This window comes from Myotis brandtii, unplaced genomic scaffold, assembly GCF_000412655.1.
Source record: "Myotis brandtii unplaced genomic scaffold, ASM41265v1 scaffold82, whole genome shotgun sequence".
NCBI lineage: Eukaryota > Metazoa > Chordata > Mammalia > Chiroptera > Vespertilionidae > Myotis > Myotis brandtii.
The window spans coordinates 7,720,242-7,736,172 of NW_005371324.1; the positions used below are offsets into that span (position 1 = coordinate 7,720,242).

The 15,931-nt window shown below is 36.5% G+C and overlaps 1 protein-coding gene across 9 annotated transcripts in view; it reads right to left on the reverse strand.

Moving 5' to 3' along the window:
• PPP1R12A (protein phosphatase 1, regulatory subunit 12A) overlaps positions 1-15,931 on the reverse strand; it is a 157,030-nt gene that overhangs the window by 19,981 nt on the left and 121,118 nt on the right. For all 9 annotated transcript variants that reach the window (XR_001360178.1, XR_001360179.1, XM_014531645.1 and 6 more), the window contains 5 exons: positions 11,763-11,853; positions 10,335-10,535; positions 9,923-10,091; positions 7,428-7,549; positions 3,480-3,545 (listed from right to left, as the gene is read on the reverse strand). Coding sequence is in view for 7 of the 9 variants with exons in the window: in XM_014531645.1 (XP_014387131.1) it covers positions 3,480-3,545; positions 7,428-7,549; positions 9,923-10,091; positions 10,335-10,535; positions 11,763-11,853 (649 nt within the window). In the remaining 2 variants the exon portion in view is untranslated. The remainder of the gene's footprint in view (positions 1-3,479; positions 3,546-7,427; positions 7,550-9,922; positions 10,092-10,334; positions 10,536-11,762; positions 11,854-15,931) is intronic.

Below are 15,931 nucleotides of genomic sequence, written 5' to 3' on the forward strand. Positions count from 1 at the left end.
GCTAATCTAGCCTTTGCCTGAGGCTATCCGGCAAATGCCTCTGTGCAGGGCTTGGGCGGGGCGGGTCCCACGGGATCAACAGGGCGGAGGAGGGAGCAGTTATGGCTGCTCTCAGTCCGTCCCCAGGGGCTCTGCCTCTCTGTCCCAGCAACGGCTGCAAACCTCGGAGGGACCGTAGCCAGACAGTCCTGCTTCTCCCGTTTGAGTCTGGGTCCCTAGAGACTCGCTGGAGCTCAGAGTCTGAGGCTCCCTCCGGATTGAAACAGACAACCGCGCCCTCAGCCACCAGCCCCTGCCGTGCGCACTCCGCACCTTAGTATTTTACTTCAGCACTGCGCCTCCTCTGATTCTCGGTTCCTCCTAGTTGTAGAACTTCCACTCAGCCAGCCTTCCTGTGGTTCTGGATGATGTCCGTTCCGTCTTTTAGTTGTATTTTTGAAGTGGTTGTTCGAGGCAGCAAACTCCGGCGTTAACCTATGCCACCATCTTGGTTCTCCCCTGTTTCCCATTTTCTGATGTAACTTCAGAAGGCTAAGATTCTTTACTTCTACCTGGCTCTATCCACTGAGCCAAACCGGCTAGGGTACTTGTTTCCCATTTTCTGATGTCCACTGGTGGTCTGCTCCCAGCCACATTGGAAGCTTTATTTTATTAATTTATTCTTTAGCTATATAACAATAATTTTGAAGTTAAAATTTAATTTTCAAAATATTCAAATTTATAAGTTACTAAGAGTATAGGTATAGCATGAAAGTTCCCACCACAAAAAATTATTTTTGTACCTTTGTGTGGTGATGGATGTTAACTAGACTTATTGTGGTGATTTCTCAATATATACAAACATTGACTTATCATTCTGTACACCTGAAACTAATATGTTATATATCAATTATATCTCAATAAAAAAAGGTGCAGAAATAAAAAAAAAGATATTCAAATTCAGGAGAATATTTACACATAAAATGTGTACATATCAAACAAAAACATCACATCTCACCTCACAGTTTGCACTCTGATTCACTGATTTAAACTTAAAAAATAAAAACTCTATGCAGTTACTGAAATCACTCAAATTCTATTTCTTTTCTTTAAAAAATCATGGTGTTGTCATTGTTTTAAAAATATATATATTTAAATTGTGGTAAAAAACATAACTTTTACTATCTAAATTAGTTTTAAGAGTATAGTTCAGTGGTAACTATATACACAATGTTGTGCAACAGATCTCTAGAACTTTTTTATCTAGCAAAACTGAAGCTCTACCCACTGAATAACTCAATATATCTTCCTATCTCTAACCCCTGGCCACCACAATTCCACTTTATGTTTCTATGAGTTTGACTACTTTAGATACCTCATATAAGGGGAATCAAACAGTATGTCTTTTTTTGTGACCAGCTTATTTCACTTATGAGGTCCTTGCTCTTTGTGCTCCAAAATCCTTTTCCAAGTAAGAATACCCTTTTAATTTTTCTGATTACAGTGCCATAAGCTCATACAAAAGCACTGCAATATAAAAAATTTCTCTAGCTGCTCTGTCTGTGGAATAGCCTACTCTCTGATTCACTTCTTCACTAATAAACCCTTTCACTTTAAATTCTAAAAAAATAAAAAGTTTCTCTATTAATTCCCCATCCCTCAAATCCCTTAGTTAACTTTTATACACATATCCATGTGAACACATAAAATATCTATCTATGCAAATACATTTTATTTAATCTATTCCCTACCAACAGACGTTTAGAAGTGTTTTCAATATTTTGCTTAAAGAGCCACATTGTTATGAACACCACTGTAGATTTATCTTTACACTAGAGGCCCAGCGCACGAATTCGTGCACCAGTGGGGTCCTTCGGCCTGGCCTATGGGACTGGGCTGAAACCGAATCTCCAACATCCCCCGAGGGGTCCTGGATTGCAAGAGAGCGCAGGCCAGGCTGAAGGAACCCACTGGTGCACGATCAGGACCAGGGAGGGATGCGGGAGGTTGGCCAGCCAGGGAGGGATCACAGGAGGGCTCCAGGGCATGTCGGGCCCCATCAGCCGGACCCCAGCAGCAAGCTAACCTACCGATCGGAGCATCTGCACCCTGGTGGTCAGTGCACGTCATAGCGAGCGGTTGAGTGGACTTAGCATATCATTAGCATATTACGCTTTGATTGGTTGGACGGCCGGCCAGATGACTGGATACTTAGCATATTAGGCTTTTATTACATAGGATAATCCAGTCACTTTTAGATTTCTAGAACTGAATTGCTAAATTTAAAGGCATGAACTTTTATGCAAGGTTTCTGTATTGTATTGCTAAACTAATCCCCAAAAAGGATACATTTATTACAATCCTAAAATCTTCTATGAAATGCTTATTTCAAAACTATGCCAAATCTGATCATTATTAACCTCTGCAATTTTATTTTATATTATGTCTTTGATTATTAATGAAATTAAGTACATTTTCAAGCTGCTGGCCATTTGTATTCCTTCTTTTGTAAATTGATACATTTTATGTATTATGCCCCCAATTATTTTTTCACTGTCTTTTATACAGTACAAATACTAATCTTTTAAATGTTAGAAAAAAAGGCTAAGATTCTTTACTTCTACCTGAGCAAAAAACATGTCTTTGTGTTTTAAACATGTCTTATTAAGGGCTTCTTTTCTGACATATTATAGTTTTACATGTTTAAATAATCAAATCGAAAAAAAAATTAAATCTCTTAATCTTTTTTTTATGGTTTCTTGCTTAGTGTCACATTTAAATTCTTAATTACTAGTGTCATTTATATGGTAAAAGTATTACCATACAACAGCTTAATGAGAGCAAATCATAATAACCCATGTAACAAAAGCCCCATTTTTGAAGTAATAATAGTATTATGATAAAGTACTTCAAATTCTCTGTGATAAAATTTATTAATTTTCTTTAAAGATATATCCTGAAGGCAGACAGCTTGAGCTTCACATGCAATTCAGAATTTTCAAGATTGTTGAAAAGTCCTTTAGAGATACTAAATTTCTAAACAAATATGAAGAAAATTAAAAAGGCCTATGGCCTTTTCCAGAACATAACTGCATTTTTAAAAAACTAAAATCTGGGTCTGATAATTTATGAATATTCTTTAGATACTTTTCTTTGCTGAAGGGTACTATTCTATTTTTGTTTTTCTTTTCAACTTTGAAGTCTTATTTACATGCAAGAAACTACATCCACCTTAGAGTATACAGTTTGATGAGTTTTGACAGTTGTGTATATCCATAAATTCACTACAATCAAGATTCAGAACATTTTCACTGCCTCTAAAATATTCTTTGCGCACCTTTCCAGTCCTTCCACCCCAGATACCAGCAAACCACTGGTAAGTCTATCCCTAGCATGAAGGTACAGTGTGCAGTAACTGTCTTTCATGGATAAATATAAACACAAAAAGTAATACCTAGAAAATAATACATACTGCAAAATCCAAAAAATAAAGGTTTTACCTGAGTTTCTTTCTTATTGGATCCCTCTTCTGTATCTGATTGTTGCTCTTGTTCATTTTCATCGCTCTAAAATAGATAGTCAATTTCAAACAGTTGATATTTACATACTTTAGAGCTTTTCTGATTTAAAATGGCCCTTGAGAAAGATCTACCAGGGAAATAAATAAAAAAGTACACTGATTTTTAAATGGACATTTTTTCTACCCTATTTTTCCGGCCTATTTGTCAGCATGGCATCATCCAAGTAGTTTAGCATACATGGTGAAGAAAGGCAATCTACCTAACAACCTCATAATAGGAATGAGGAAGCCAGAGGCCTAGCATGAGGAAGGAGATAATCCATTTTATATTGTAACTAGAGGCCACGGCAACTCAGCACTGACTGCAGGACTGACTTCCAGTCAGTCGAGCCTTCGGTCGTTTTGGATGGTACAGACCCTGGGTTTTTATATATTAGGATAGTACTGCATGTACTTCAATCATCAATATAAGTACTATTTAGTCATTCAACTATAATGAGGCAACAAAAATAGTTAAGTGATGATCTTAAGCAAGAAAAGCTGCATTCTATAAGCCCCGCAAGATTTATTCAACAGTGCTAATATGTTTAGGTCGTTTATCTATCTGGAAATTAGTTTGGAGTTTATAATACACCAAACAGAAAATCAGTTTCAGCATATTAAAAACCTAGAATCCCAGACTATGGGAATATCCTATTAGAAGGTCTTGAACATCTCAACAAACCTTAAAGGGTTGAAAGAAAAGGGAAATTTGCATTCAAACATATCTGTCTTAGGCTCACCATAAAAACATCACAGGCTTTACAATTAGATCACTCAAGAGTCACACTGGTATAGCTATTTTTAGCTATGTGACTTAGGGCAAACTTATTTTAATTTCTCTGAGCTGCAGTTACCTTACACATAAAAGTAAGGAAATAAACTTTATAGAATTGCTGTGAGGATTAGTGAGAATCTGAACAAGCTATCATTTTGGTAACTAGTAAAAAATTATATGTGAACACCAGGCTGGGAACAGGAGAAATCAATGCTGCTGCTGCTATTATTACTAATTAATATATAAATATTTTAATTCCATATCATGGACTAATTGTCTTTATACATTGCAGCTTCATGGAAAAACACAGGAACTGAAAATTAAAAAAGGGGGAAAGCTCCGAGGTCCTGAAAAGTAGTAGCTAAAAAAAAGGAACCTACTAATACAACAGAGCAAAAAGCTGCCCAAGTGCACACTACCCTTTCTTTTTGTATGTTGTATGATAGAGGTGTGGCTATGAAGGGGAAAGGAGGGCTCTGCTTTGCTGGCTGATTAGAACACAATTCAATGCAGACTCAAATTAAAAAGACAAGTGTTGCCAATATGGATTTCAGGAAGGATCCTTATAATGCCAGAAACTGGAGTTGTAAGGAGGGCTGGTCTGAATAACAGTGGGGGAAAATAAATACTATACTGTAATAAATACAGCTTTGCCTATTAAACTACTAACATGTAGTTTCTTAGTTATTCAGAAGAAAAAAGAATTTTAAATAGTAAGTTATTCTGTCAGGGTGCTAAGACTGTGGGATTTTATTTTACTGTTATTAAAATGTTACCAGGCAGTCAATTAAAATCAACCATACATTATATACTTCCTGATGGAGGCTAAAAATACCTTGCCAGCCCTGGCTGGTGTGTCTAGATAGTTAGAGCGTAGGCCTGTGCACCAAAGGGATTTCGGGTTCGATTCCTGATCAAGAGCATGTACCTGGGTTGCAGGTTCGATCACCATACCCCGTTGGGGTGTGTGCAGAAGGCAACTAATGGATGTCAATGTTTCTCTCTCCCTCCCTTCCACTCTCTCTAAAAACCCAATGGAAAAAATATCCTCAGGTGAGGATAAACAAACAAAAAAACCTTGCCAAAGGAATACTGAATCAGAATCTGATCAATTCTCTACCAGTTGATGGGAAATAGGAAAAACTACACTTCAAGAATATGAGAATCCAGTTCATTACAAAGCAATTATAAGGGGGAAAAAAAGGGATGAAGGGAGAAACTTACTGATTAAAAGAAACATTAAAGAGATAATCATCATGTATGGTCCTAGTTGAGTCCTAATCAAACCAGCAAAGTATAAAACTACAACAACAAACCATTTATAGCATATATGAATTAAATTTATATTAAAACTGACTGAATATTCAATGTTAAGGATTTAGTGTTTATTTAACAATAAGTCTAATCTGGTAATGTGCTCATTATGTCATAATATTGTGGTTACTATTTTTAATTATTTTTATCCCTTAAAAATATATACTAACATTTTTACAGATAAAATGATATGTCTAAGATTTTCTCAAAATAATATGGGAGTTGGAGAAGTGGTGAGGAATTAGCTTAAATAATGGATAGTTGGGGTGGGATCATTATACTTTTGCATTATTTTTGTATGGTTGAATTTTTCTATATTAAAAATTAAATGAGTCTGGCCAGTGTGGCTCAGTGGTTGAGTATTGAACCATGAACCAGGAGATCACGGGTTCCGATTGCCTGTCAGGGCACTTGCCAGGTTTCGGGCTCCATCCCCAGCAAGGGGCATACAGGAGGCAGCCGATCAATGATTCTCTCTCATCATTGATATTTCTATCCCTTTCTCTCTCTCTCCCCCTTACTCTCTCTAAAATTAATAAAAATATGTATTTTTTTAAAAATTGAAAGAAAAAAAGGGAAAAATCAAGGTAAAAAAATCAAACAAACAAAAAATAAGATAAAACAAATTATATTTGTCCTACTACAGTTGTACATTGTATTGAAATAGTATAAATTTCTCCTTAACTGAGCTAATTCAGTTCTTTTTTCTCCTGCATATGAACAGCAATGCCAGGCATACAATTAGGAATCAGCAAAGAAATGAAATTCTATAGGATCGTTATAATTTGGTAAGTAAAGCACTGCTTCTAACCAGCATCATTGGATGGAAATAACAGTTATGTATTTATCTTATAATCATGTTCATAAAATGGGATTAAATGTAAAGCATCTTTCAAGAACCTCTAAGATGAGAGCAGTTTAGTCATTATACAATAATCAATAGACGTATGCTGAGCTGCAGCTATTATTTTTATTACAAAAGAGCTCCTGCTTTTAACACAAAAAAAATCTTAGTAGTCATTAACTACCCTTTATAAATTTTCCTATTTCATAACTTGGCTTAACAACACATAGTGATGATCTAAAGCAGCGGTTCTCAACCTGTAGGCCGCGACCCTTTGGCAGTCGAACGACCCTTTCACAGGGGTCGCCTAAGACCATCCTGCATATCAGATATTTACATTATGATTCATAACAGTAGCAACATTACAGTTATGAAGTAGCAACGATAATAATTTTATGGTTGGGTCATAACATGAGAACTGTATTTAAAGGGCCAGAAGGTTGAGAACCACTGATAGCAACTGGTTGACTGTCTCCCCCCTGGTGGTTAGTGCACGTCATAGCAAGTGGTTGAGTGGCCATAGCATATCATTAGCATATTACACTTTGATTAGTTGAACAGCTGAACTTTTATGTACGTTTATGAACTTCTATTTCATAACTTGGCTCAACAACACATAGTGATGATCTAAACAGTATATAAACTGAGGCATGTAAGATATTATTAGTATGCACTTTGGAAAAGAAGCATACTAGTCTGGCCAGGTAGCTCAATTGGTTAGAGCGTTGTCTTGATATGCCAAGGTTGTGGGTTCATCTACAATCAGGACATATACAAGAATGAACCAGTGAATACATAAATAAGTGGAACAACAAATCAAAGTTTCTCTCTCTCCCTACCTCCTCCCTAAAATAATTTAAATAGGATTTGAAAAAAGAAGAAGAAGAAGGAGGAGAAGGAGAAGGAGAAGGAGAAGCATACTATCAGGAAATTATATTTTAATAGGTTCTCACATCTTGTGTCCAAAATGAAACTCCAGTAGATCTTCTTTTCTCTCTTGGTCGCCGTCGCTCCCTGATTGACTTAGGCTGTGATTTATCCTCTCCTTCTTTCTCCTCTTCTCTCTTTTCTCCTTCTGTTAAGGATTACAATGCACCACATGGTAGCAATGTATCTTGACAGTATTTTGCAAGGCAAATGTAAAAACAATTCCAAGTCAACCTCCTTTGTGAAGCCTTCTAAAATTCTCTAATCATTATCAAATTTTGCCCCTTCCTATAACACCTGGTTTAAACATATATGTGTATTTCTCTTCAGATACATTCATCAGGATCAAGACAAGAACTAATTTTAATTACTTAATTTTCCTAGTGCCTAAACAAGTTTTGCTCAAAAGATATACTTAGTAATATTTGCTGATCAGAAAATAATTAAATCCTAAGAAGATTCAATTGGGGCTCTTCTGGTAGGAAGATGGTTATTATACCCAAAGTTAACACTTCAAGAAAACAAACAAACAAACAGTTCTTAATGATGGGATAGCTAGCTAGTAGGCATTATAAAACTTTATCAGTTTCTGCTTCTACTATTCCCAGTCCTCATTCAGCAGAATGCAGTATTCATTTCATTTCTATTAGACAGCATCTAAGAGAAAATCAATTTTTCTGGAAAAAATATTTATCTTTCTTTAAAAAAAATCAATGTAAAAAAATATTAGTCTTAAAATTTGTTTCCTTTCTGGGACAGCTAAAATGGCTTCAGACATACATGCTTAGGGAATACTAGGGCCTTTGAATATGCTTTAAGAAGTACACATATATGGAACAAAAAAAAATGATTTTTAAAAGGCTCCTTGTATCATTAGCAAAGAGTCACAATAAAAGACAACCCAAAATTATAGTATTCAGAGGAGTTTTAAAAATTATTTTTGGAATCAGTTTAGAGCAAAGATCTTAAATTCCAATGCCTGTAGTGGCAATCCAGGTAATGAAAACGTACAAAGGGGCCAGGAGGGCACTTTTCCAGGGGGGTGGAGGGCTGCTATTATTTGGCTCTAGCCAATTGATGACATGTGAAAATTCAGACCAAGTGATGCCAAATCTTTTAAATATTCAATAGACAATGGAAAGCTGAACTATTATGCAAATATACATAATTTTAAATGTTGGCTCAAAATTTTTATAAACATTACTAGAGGCCTGGTGCACAAAATTCATGCACTCAGGGGTGAGGGGAGTATCCCTCAGCCTGGCCTGCGCCCTCTTCGCAGTCTGGGAGCCCTCGGGAGATGTCCGACTGACGGCTTAGGCCCGCTCCCCATGGGACATCCTTAGCGTTGCCATGGAGGCGGGAGAGGCTCCCGCCACTGCCACTGCACTCGCCAGCTGTGAGCCTGGCTCAGGGCTTCTGGCTGAGTGGCACTCCCCCTGTGGGAGCACACTGACCACTGGAGGGCAGCTCCTGTGTTGAGCGTCTGCCCCCTGGTGGTCAGTGCGCGTCATAGGACCGGTCACTCTGCCATTCGGTCAATTTGAATATTAGCCTTTTATTATATAGGATGTGCACCTCTCAACTTAGTGGATCAAAAAACCAAAATATCTCAATGACCAACAAAAAAGCAGCTGGAAATTAGGAAAAACTAATTTTCTGAAGCATGTATCTTACATAACTACTGCTATAATCTCATGGCTAAAACTGTGAAATTTTGCTTTTAAAACATAAAATGCCTATAATTAGAAATAATCTTATTTAGTACCCATCTCTGATTTAAAGTATAAATTAATTAGAATTTAAATAGAAAGTTTATATGCAATAATAGGAAATGTTAATATTGAGCATCAGGATGCCAATATAGCTGAAAAAATCTATTTCTTGAGAAATAAGCATAAAAACTATTTTGTTTTAGCAGGGACATTATATGTGTTAAGTGATTTTAGCTTAAATCAATTTCACAAAATCATGTAAGAGACATGATACACATAACAGACAATAAATAAATACAAGCACTCATAAACTCATAAACAGTTCTTCTATACTGACTTTTCTACACTGGTAGATACAAAGATATTTGTGGCATCTCAGGTTATAAAGATGTGTATCAATGCCAGTTCACATAATTTTCTTTTGATTTTATACTCTTCTCACTCCCAACCATCTTATCAGGCTCCCAGTTTGGAATGTTGTTTCTTTTCTGTTGAAATATTAATTAGAGCCATAACCGGTTTGGCTCAGTGGATAGAGTGTCGGCCTGTGGACTGAAGGGTCCCAGGTTCGATTCCGGTCAAGGGCATGTACCTTGGTTGCAGGCACATCCCCAGTCCGGGGTGCGCGGGAGGCGGCTGATCGATATTTCTCTCTCATCGATGTTTCTAACTCTCTATCCCTCTCCCTTCCTCTCTGTAAAATATCAATATATTTAAAAAAAAAGAAAAAAAGAAATATTAATTAGAAAAACCAATTCAAATGATTTGAAGGAAACAAAGTTTTTTCAAAAATTTGGTCTTCTTACCTCTTTCATTTTCTTTTGTTAATCCTCGTGAGTAAGCAGAAGTTATACCTACAAGGCTATTTGGCCTACTTAGTTGACTTGAAGCATAGAGTGAACTGCTCATGGTAGAAAGTGAGGAGGATGGAGTGGTTGAACTTGAAGTTGATACTGATCTGTAACGCTGATAAGTCTGTAAAATATTAGATTTGAAATCCATTTAAAATATTAAACACACTTAAAAACATAGAACACTTAAATTTATTTCAATGAAAAAGTAATGTTCTACTCATGTCAAAATAATTCGGCTATCTATTAAAACCCTTTTGAGTATTTTGTATATGGTTTGCTGGCATACAAATCTCCCTTGGATTTTGAAAATCACAGAAATTATTCCTACCATTTTACCTAGCTGTGTCATTGGTATACTATTTACCTCATCATATGTTCTGGAGTACTTTTGCTTATATTCATCTTCTCGAGAGGTTTCTGACTCCTTTTTTTCTTCTTGCTTCTCTTTATCTTGTTTTTCTTTTTCCTCTTTTTCTTTTTCTTCATTTTCTTGTTCTCTGGTTCGAATAGAACGACTTCTTCCTATTGTTTTTTCAGCTTCCTGAAGATCAGTCAATGTCACCCCCTGTACATAAAAATGATAAATTTAATTATGAGGCATTAAAGCTCACTTTGAAGAAATACTGTAAGTAAAGGAAATGTGAATTAAAAGTCAAATATGCATGTTTGAAATTGGTTTGCAAAATGAAACAATTTCTACTTAGCAATTCACATTCATTCTATGAACAATCATCAGAAACAAGCATAATAAAAGCAGTAAAAAAATAAAATGTGTAAGAAATTGTCTCTATATCCAACTAATTAACCAAATAGCATGGATGACAAAAATACCATTATGAATATAAATATTCCCAAAATTTCAGCAAATGAAGAAAAAGCCAAAAAATCAGTTTATATATCAAACTTATATGTATTTATGGTTTTATATATGTATATACCCACAGAGATTTCAGTAAAAAAATAATTTTGAAGGTTAAGCCTTGAAGAACAGGTCAGATTTTAAGAAGTAAAAGTATAAAGACAAAAAAATATGTTAATATTCTAGCAAATAGTTTAGCTTGATATGTGAGTAATGGTAATGCTGAAATAGCTGACCCAGGACTTTGGTGCTCAACTGGGGGAAAAGAAAGACACAAAGGGATATATGGAATATAATTACAGTGGCAAGGAGGAGGTAATGAGATGATAACCAGTCTGAGTGTCATTTTTCTCATACTTGCACAGCAATTATTTAATATACCAAATAGACCCATTTCCCCAAACTCCAAATATTCTTGGAATTCTTTAGTAATTATTAGAAATCACATATGATTAATTCATTTTAACACAGATATTCTGTGCCAGATATCACAATAAAAATAAAAAAATACTCAAAGAGATACAAGGCATATGCTAATTAGATAAAATACAATATTAACAGTGTAATCATATAAAAAAATACTATGAGAGGGGTACTAAAACAACTTTTAAAAATATTTTTACTGATTTTTAGAAAGAGAGGAAGAGATGGAAACATCAATGTGAGAGTGAACCATCAATCAGCTGCCTCCCGCATACCTCTAGGGATAGAGCCCAAGACCTAGGCATGTGCCCTGACCAGGAACCAAACTGGCAACCTTTTGGTGCAAGGGACGATGCCCCACCAACTGAGCCACACTGGCTAGGGCTAAAGCAACTTTTATCTTTAAAGATTTACTCACATTATATAATGACATGAATATATTTACAGCACAGTAAAAAAGGAAAAGGTAACTTATTTTAAAATTTCATATATTACAAACATTAAATATACCTGTGTTGACCTTCTAGACTGTCTTGCTTGTCTAGATCTTGCTTTTCTTTGGGATTCAGACTCTTCATCTCTAACAGGAGTGAGGTATGATCTACAGTAATATATAATAATCGTTAGTTGGAGATACAATAACTGTGAATGCTGTTACATATGAATGTGTGAGTGAAACATACAAGCTTAGCATTTTTAATATATTTTAAGAAAATTAGTCTTCAGAAAATGGTTACATCCACTCTGAAATTCAACAATGCAATCTGATAATCTTTTAGATTACATAGAACTAATCATATTAACATGTCATATTTTTCAAATTCTTCCTAACTACAGATTTTAAAAGAACAACTATCTCCTTAGCCCCTTTTTGATTCCCTACAACACTTCCTAAGGTCATATCTCAAGTTACTGGCTAAACTCTAGACTGTCTATGCCTATATGGTACAATGGGTAGGACTGAATGCAACCCTCAGGATACAGGATGACTAGTGAGTAAGCAGCACTTCCTGTACTCATGTCCTTGCACATTTATTAATAATGTTTTTTTGGCAGATCCATACTCTTGTTCACAATATAAGTACTCTAAAAATTCAAGTGGTTTTATACATGAACTTCTTTAAAATCAGCATTTCTCCTGGGTAATTGATTTTCTGATATAGAGAACTTAGCATTTATTTTCACTAAATCTCATCTTAAAAATCTAAGCCTATGTTCCATTCTGTCTTAGGACATGCATAATTTCAAAAGCATGCAATCTATGCTGTTAAATAATTAAAGAGTTAAGCAAATATAAGACAGAGTCTTGCTAAACAACAATAAAAAAACTTCCCTCCAATGACTAGTATTACTTTAGTTTTCTTTTTGTATTGCAGGGCTCTGTCTCATAATTTTCATTCTGTCTATACATCAACTCCCTAGAGTTCTAAGTTTTTAAAAATTAATTAATTAATCTTCACCCAAGGATATTCTTATGGATCCTAGAGTGAGGGGAAGGGAAAAGAAACAGGTAGAGAGTGAGAGTGAGAGTGAGGGACATAGAGGGAGACAGAGAGAGAGAGAAGAAAGAAAGAGAGGGAAACATTGATGTGAGAGAGAACGTTGAACCTGCAACCCTTCAGTATATGGGACAACACCCCAACCAACTGAGCCACACAGGCCAGGTCTAGAGTTTTAGGTTTTTAGATATAAAAGATACTTCCTATTTTTATAACAATACTAGAGGCCCAGTACACAAAGTTCGTGCATGGGTAGGGTCCCTAAGCCTGGCCAGCAATCATGGCAGATCAGGGCCCTCTGGCTGCCAGCCAGGGACTTCCTTCATTCTGCACCACCCCCTGGTGGTCAGCGCATGTCATAGCAAGCGATCAAACTCTCGAGGGAACACTTTGCATATTAGCCTTTTATATATATAGATGACGAGGAGCTTGTTTGTTGACATTGGTGTTTTAATTTAGAAAATGCTATACATTCTAACATGTCTCCAGGAAGATCACACCATATTGAATGGTTTGAGAAGTACTGAGAGAAGAAAGTGGTTTGTGTTTAATTCAGCATTTAAGTAGGGAATACTGCCTCCCCCGCCTTTCTGGTGGTACAACTATTTTTAAAAAAAAATATATTTTATTGATTTTTTTTACAGGGAGGAAGGGAGAGGGATAGAGAGTTAGAAACATCGATGAGAGAGAAACATCGATCAGCTGCCTCCTGCACACCCCCTACTGGGCATGTGCCCGCAACCAAGGTACATGCCCTTGACCAGAATTGAACCTGGGACCCTTTAGTCCACAGGCCGATGCTCTATCCACTGAGCCAAACCGGTTAGGGCGATGGTGGTACAACTATTGAATGTGAAAAAGTGCTCCGTAAGACAACAGCTTGGAAATATAGTCCAATGACTATCTCTGCCTCCATTCATTTAAAACTTCTTTATGCACCAACTAACCCTATTCAATTTATTGCTTTTTGTACTTCTACCAAATGAGGAGAAAAAAAGTAACAAAAGGAGGTGAAACCTAAATGTGATGGGAAATCCGGTTAAGCAAAAATTTACAGCAGCCCATATGGCTGCATACCACTTTAGCATTTCATGAGCTCCTATAAAAGTAAACATGAACACAACGCACTGAATTCTAACTACTATTATTTACATGGTCAAAGTTTTCATATTTAATTTTAAATAGGGTAATATGCATTGCCACTTTGCCCTTTTAACCCCATGACAAATCACTAACCAACCATCACACTCCCTTCTAACTAGCCAAGATTCTTTTTAAACAATTTCAAGTGACCATGAAAGTTAATAAATCTATTTATCATATCCAGTTTATTATATTCAGGTTAGAGGGATGAAAGTTAATAGACTTGTAAAATCTGTTCATTTAAATTTCCCATACAACATTTCCCCAAATTAGCATAAAAATCTGGCCTATCAATTTCTAATACATATATTTTCTATATTTGATAGTCTCCATATGATATTCAGTTCCTTTCTCCATCCTTGGAGTGCCTCTACTCTAAGAATAAGATGTAGAGAAGAAAAATAGTTCATATATTTTGTTTTTTTTATTCCAAAGAGCTGATCATCAAAAAGACAGCAGAATACAGCGAGCTCCATTGATGCCTTACTTATTATCCTAGATAATAAAAGGCTAATATGCAAATCGACCGAACGGTGGAATGACCAGTCGCTATGATGTGCACTGACCACCAAGGGGGCAGACGCTCAATGCAGGAGCTGCCCCCTGGTGGTCAGTGCACTCCCCCAGGGGGAGCGCTGCTCAGCCAGAAGCTGGGCTCGGGCTCACTGCTGGCAAGCACAGTGGCGGTGGCAGGAGCCTCTCTCGCCTCCACGGCAGTGCTAAGGACCCCCAGGGAGAGCAGGCCTAAGCCAGCAGTCAGACATCCTCTGACGGGTCCCGGACTGCGAGAAGGCATAGGCTGGGCTGATGTTGTGCACTGGGCTTCTAGTGATACCATACTGTCAGACTGTATCTCTCTCTTTTTTTAAATCCTACCAGAGGATGTGTTTTTTTAATTGATTTTAGAGAGAGAGGAAGGGAAGGAGAGAGAAAAAATTGATGTTAGAGAGAAACATCAATCAGTTGCCTCTACTACGAGCTCCAACTGGAGATTGAACTCGCAGCCTACGTATGTGCCCTGACCAGGAACTGAACCCACAGCCTTTTGGTTCATCGGACAATGTTCCAACCAACTGAACCACCTGGCCAGGGCAGACTGGCTCTTTTATATAACAACATAGGATATATAAGTTTATTACTTAGTAGTCTTACACTGCTTACAATTTTCTGAGCAACGGAAAGGTTGTTATTTTTAAAGTAAAACTTTTCTTTTCCAATAAATGCAATTATTCCATATATATTTTTTAATTCACTGGCATTTACTGCCTGAAAAACTTATATTTATTTATAATGTTTACATTTTGGCTAGTCAAACAAATTACATCTTTAAAAATCTGTATACCAACCCTTGCTTCACACTTAGCTTTTTTCCTTCCAGAGGGAAGATAAATGGGCAAAGGGAGCTGCCTGAGCAAAAGGAAAATGGTGGAAGAGAGCAGTTATATTGAAGCAACAGTTCAATGTGAATCCGTGCTGCAAATACAAAGTTATTAGTAAGATACTGCTTTTTTTTTTTTTAAATCCTCACCTGAGGATATGTTTCTATGGATTTTTAGAGAGAGAGAAAGAGAGAGGCAGAGAGAGAAACAGAGAGAGTGAGAACCATCAATCAGTTGCCTCCTGTACGCACCCTGGGGATCGAACCTGCAGCCTGGGTATGTGCCCTGACTAGGAATCAAACCCACAACCGTTTGGTGTACAGGACGACCCACTGAACCACCCTGGTCAGGGCAGTAAGGACTATCTTACAGTTTGAAAAGACTATGAAAAATTAGAAATACTTAAACAATAAAAGAATTTGCTATCATGCTCCATTTATCTAAAGCTAGCTTCTCTACTCCACCTTCCCCAAATTAATCCTTTGGAAATCTTAACTAATAAAAACAGGACTCCTCACCCAATTAGATCAATAAAAATAGGGAAATTCTAAAATACGGTGGAATTTAATAGTGTTCATGGTAACTTTTCATAATATCCAAATGTACATAAGTAATAGTACCTAAAGTAGCATAAATGTGTTGATTTATTTGTTTTTAG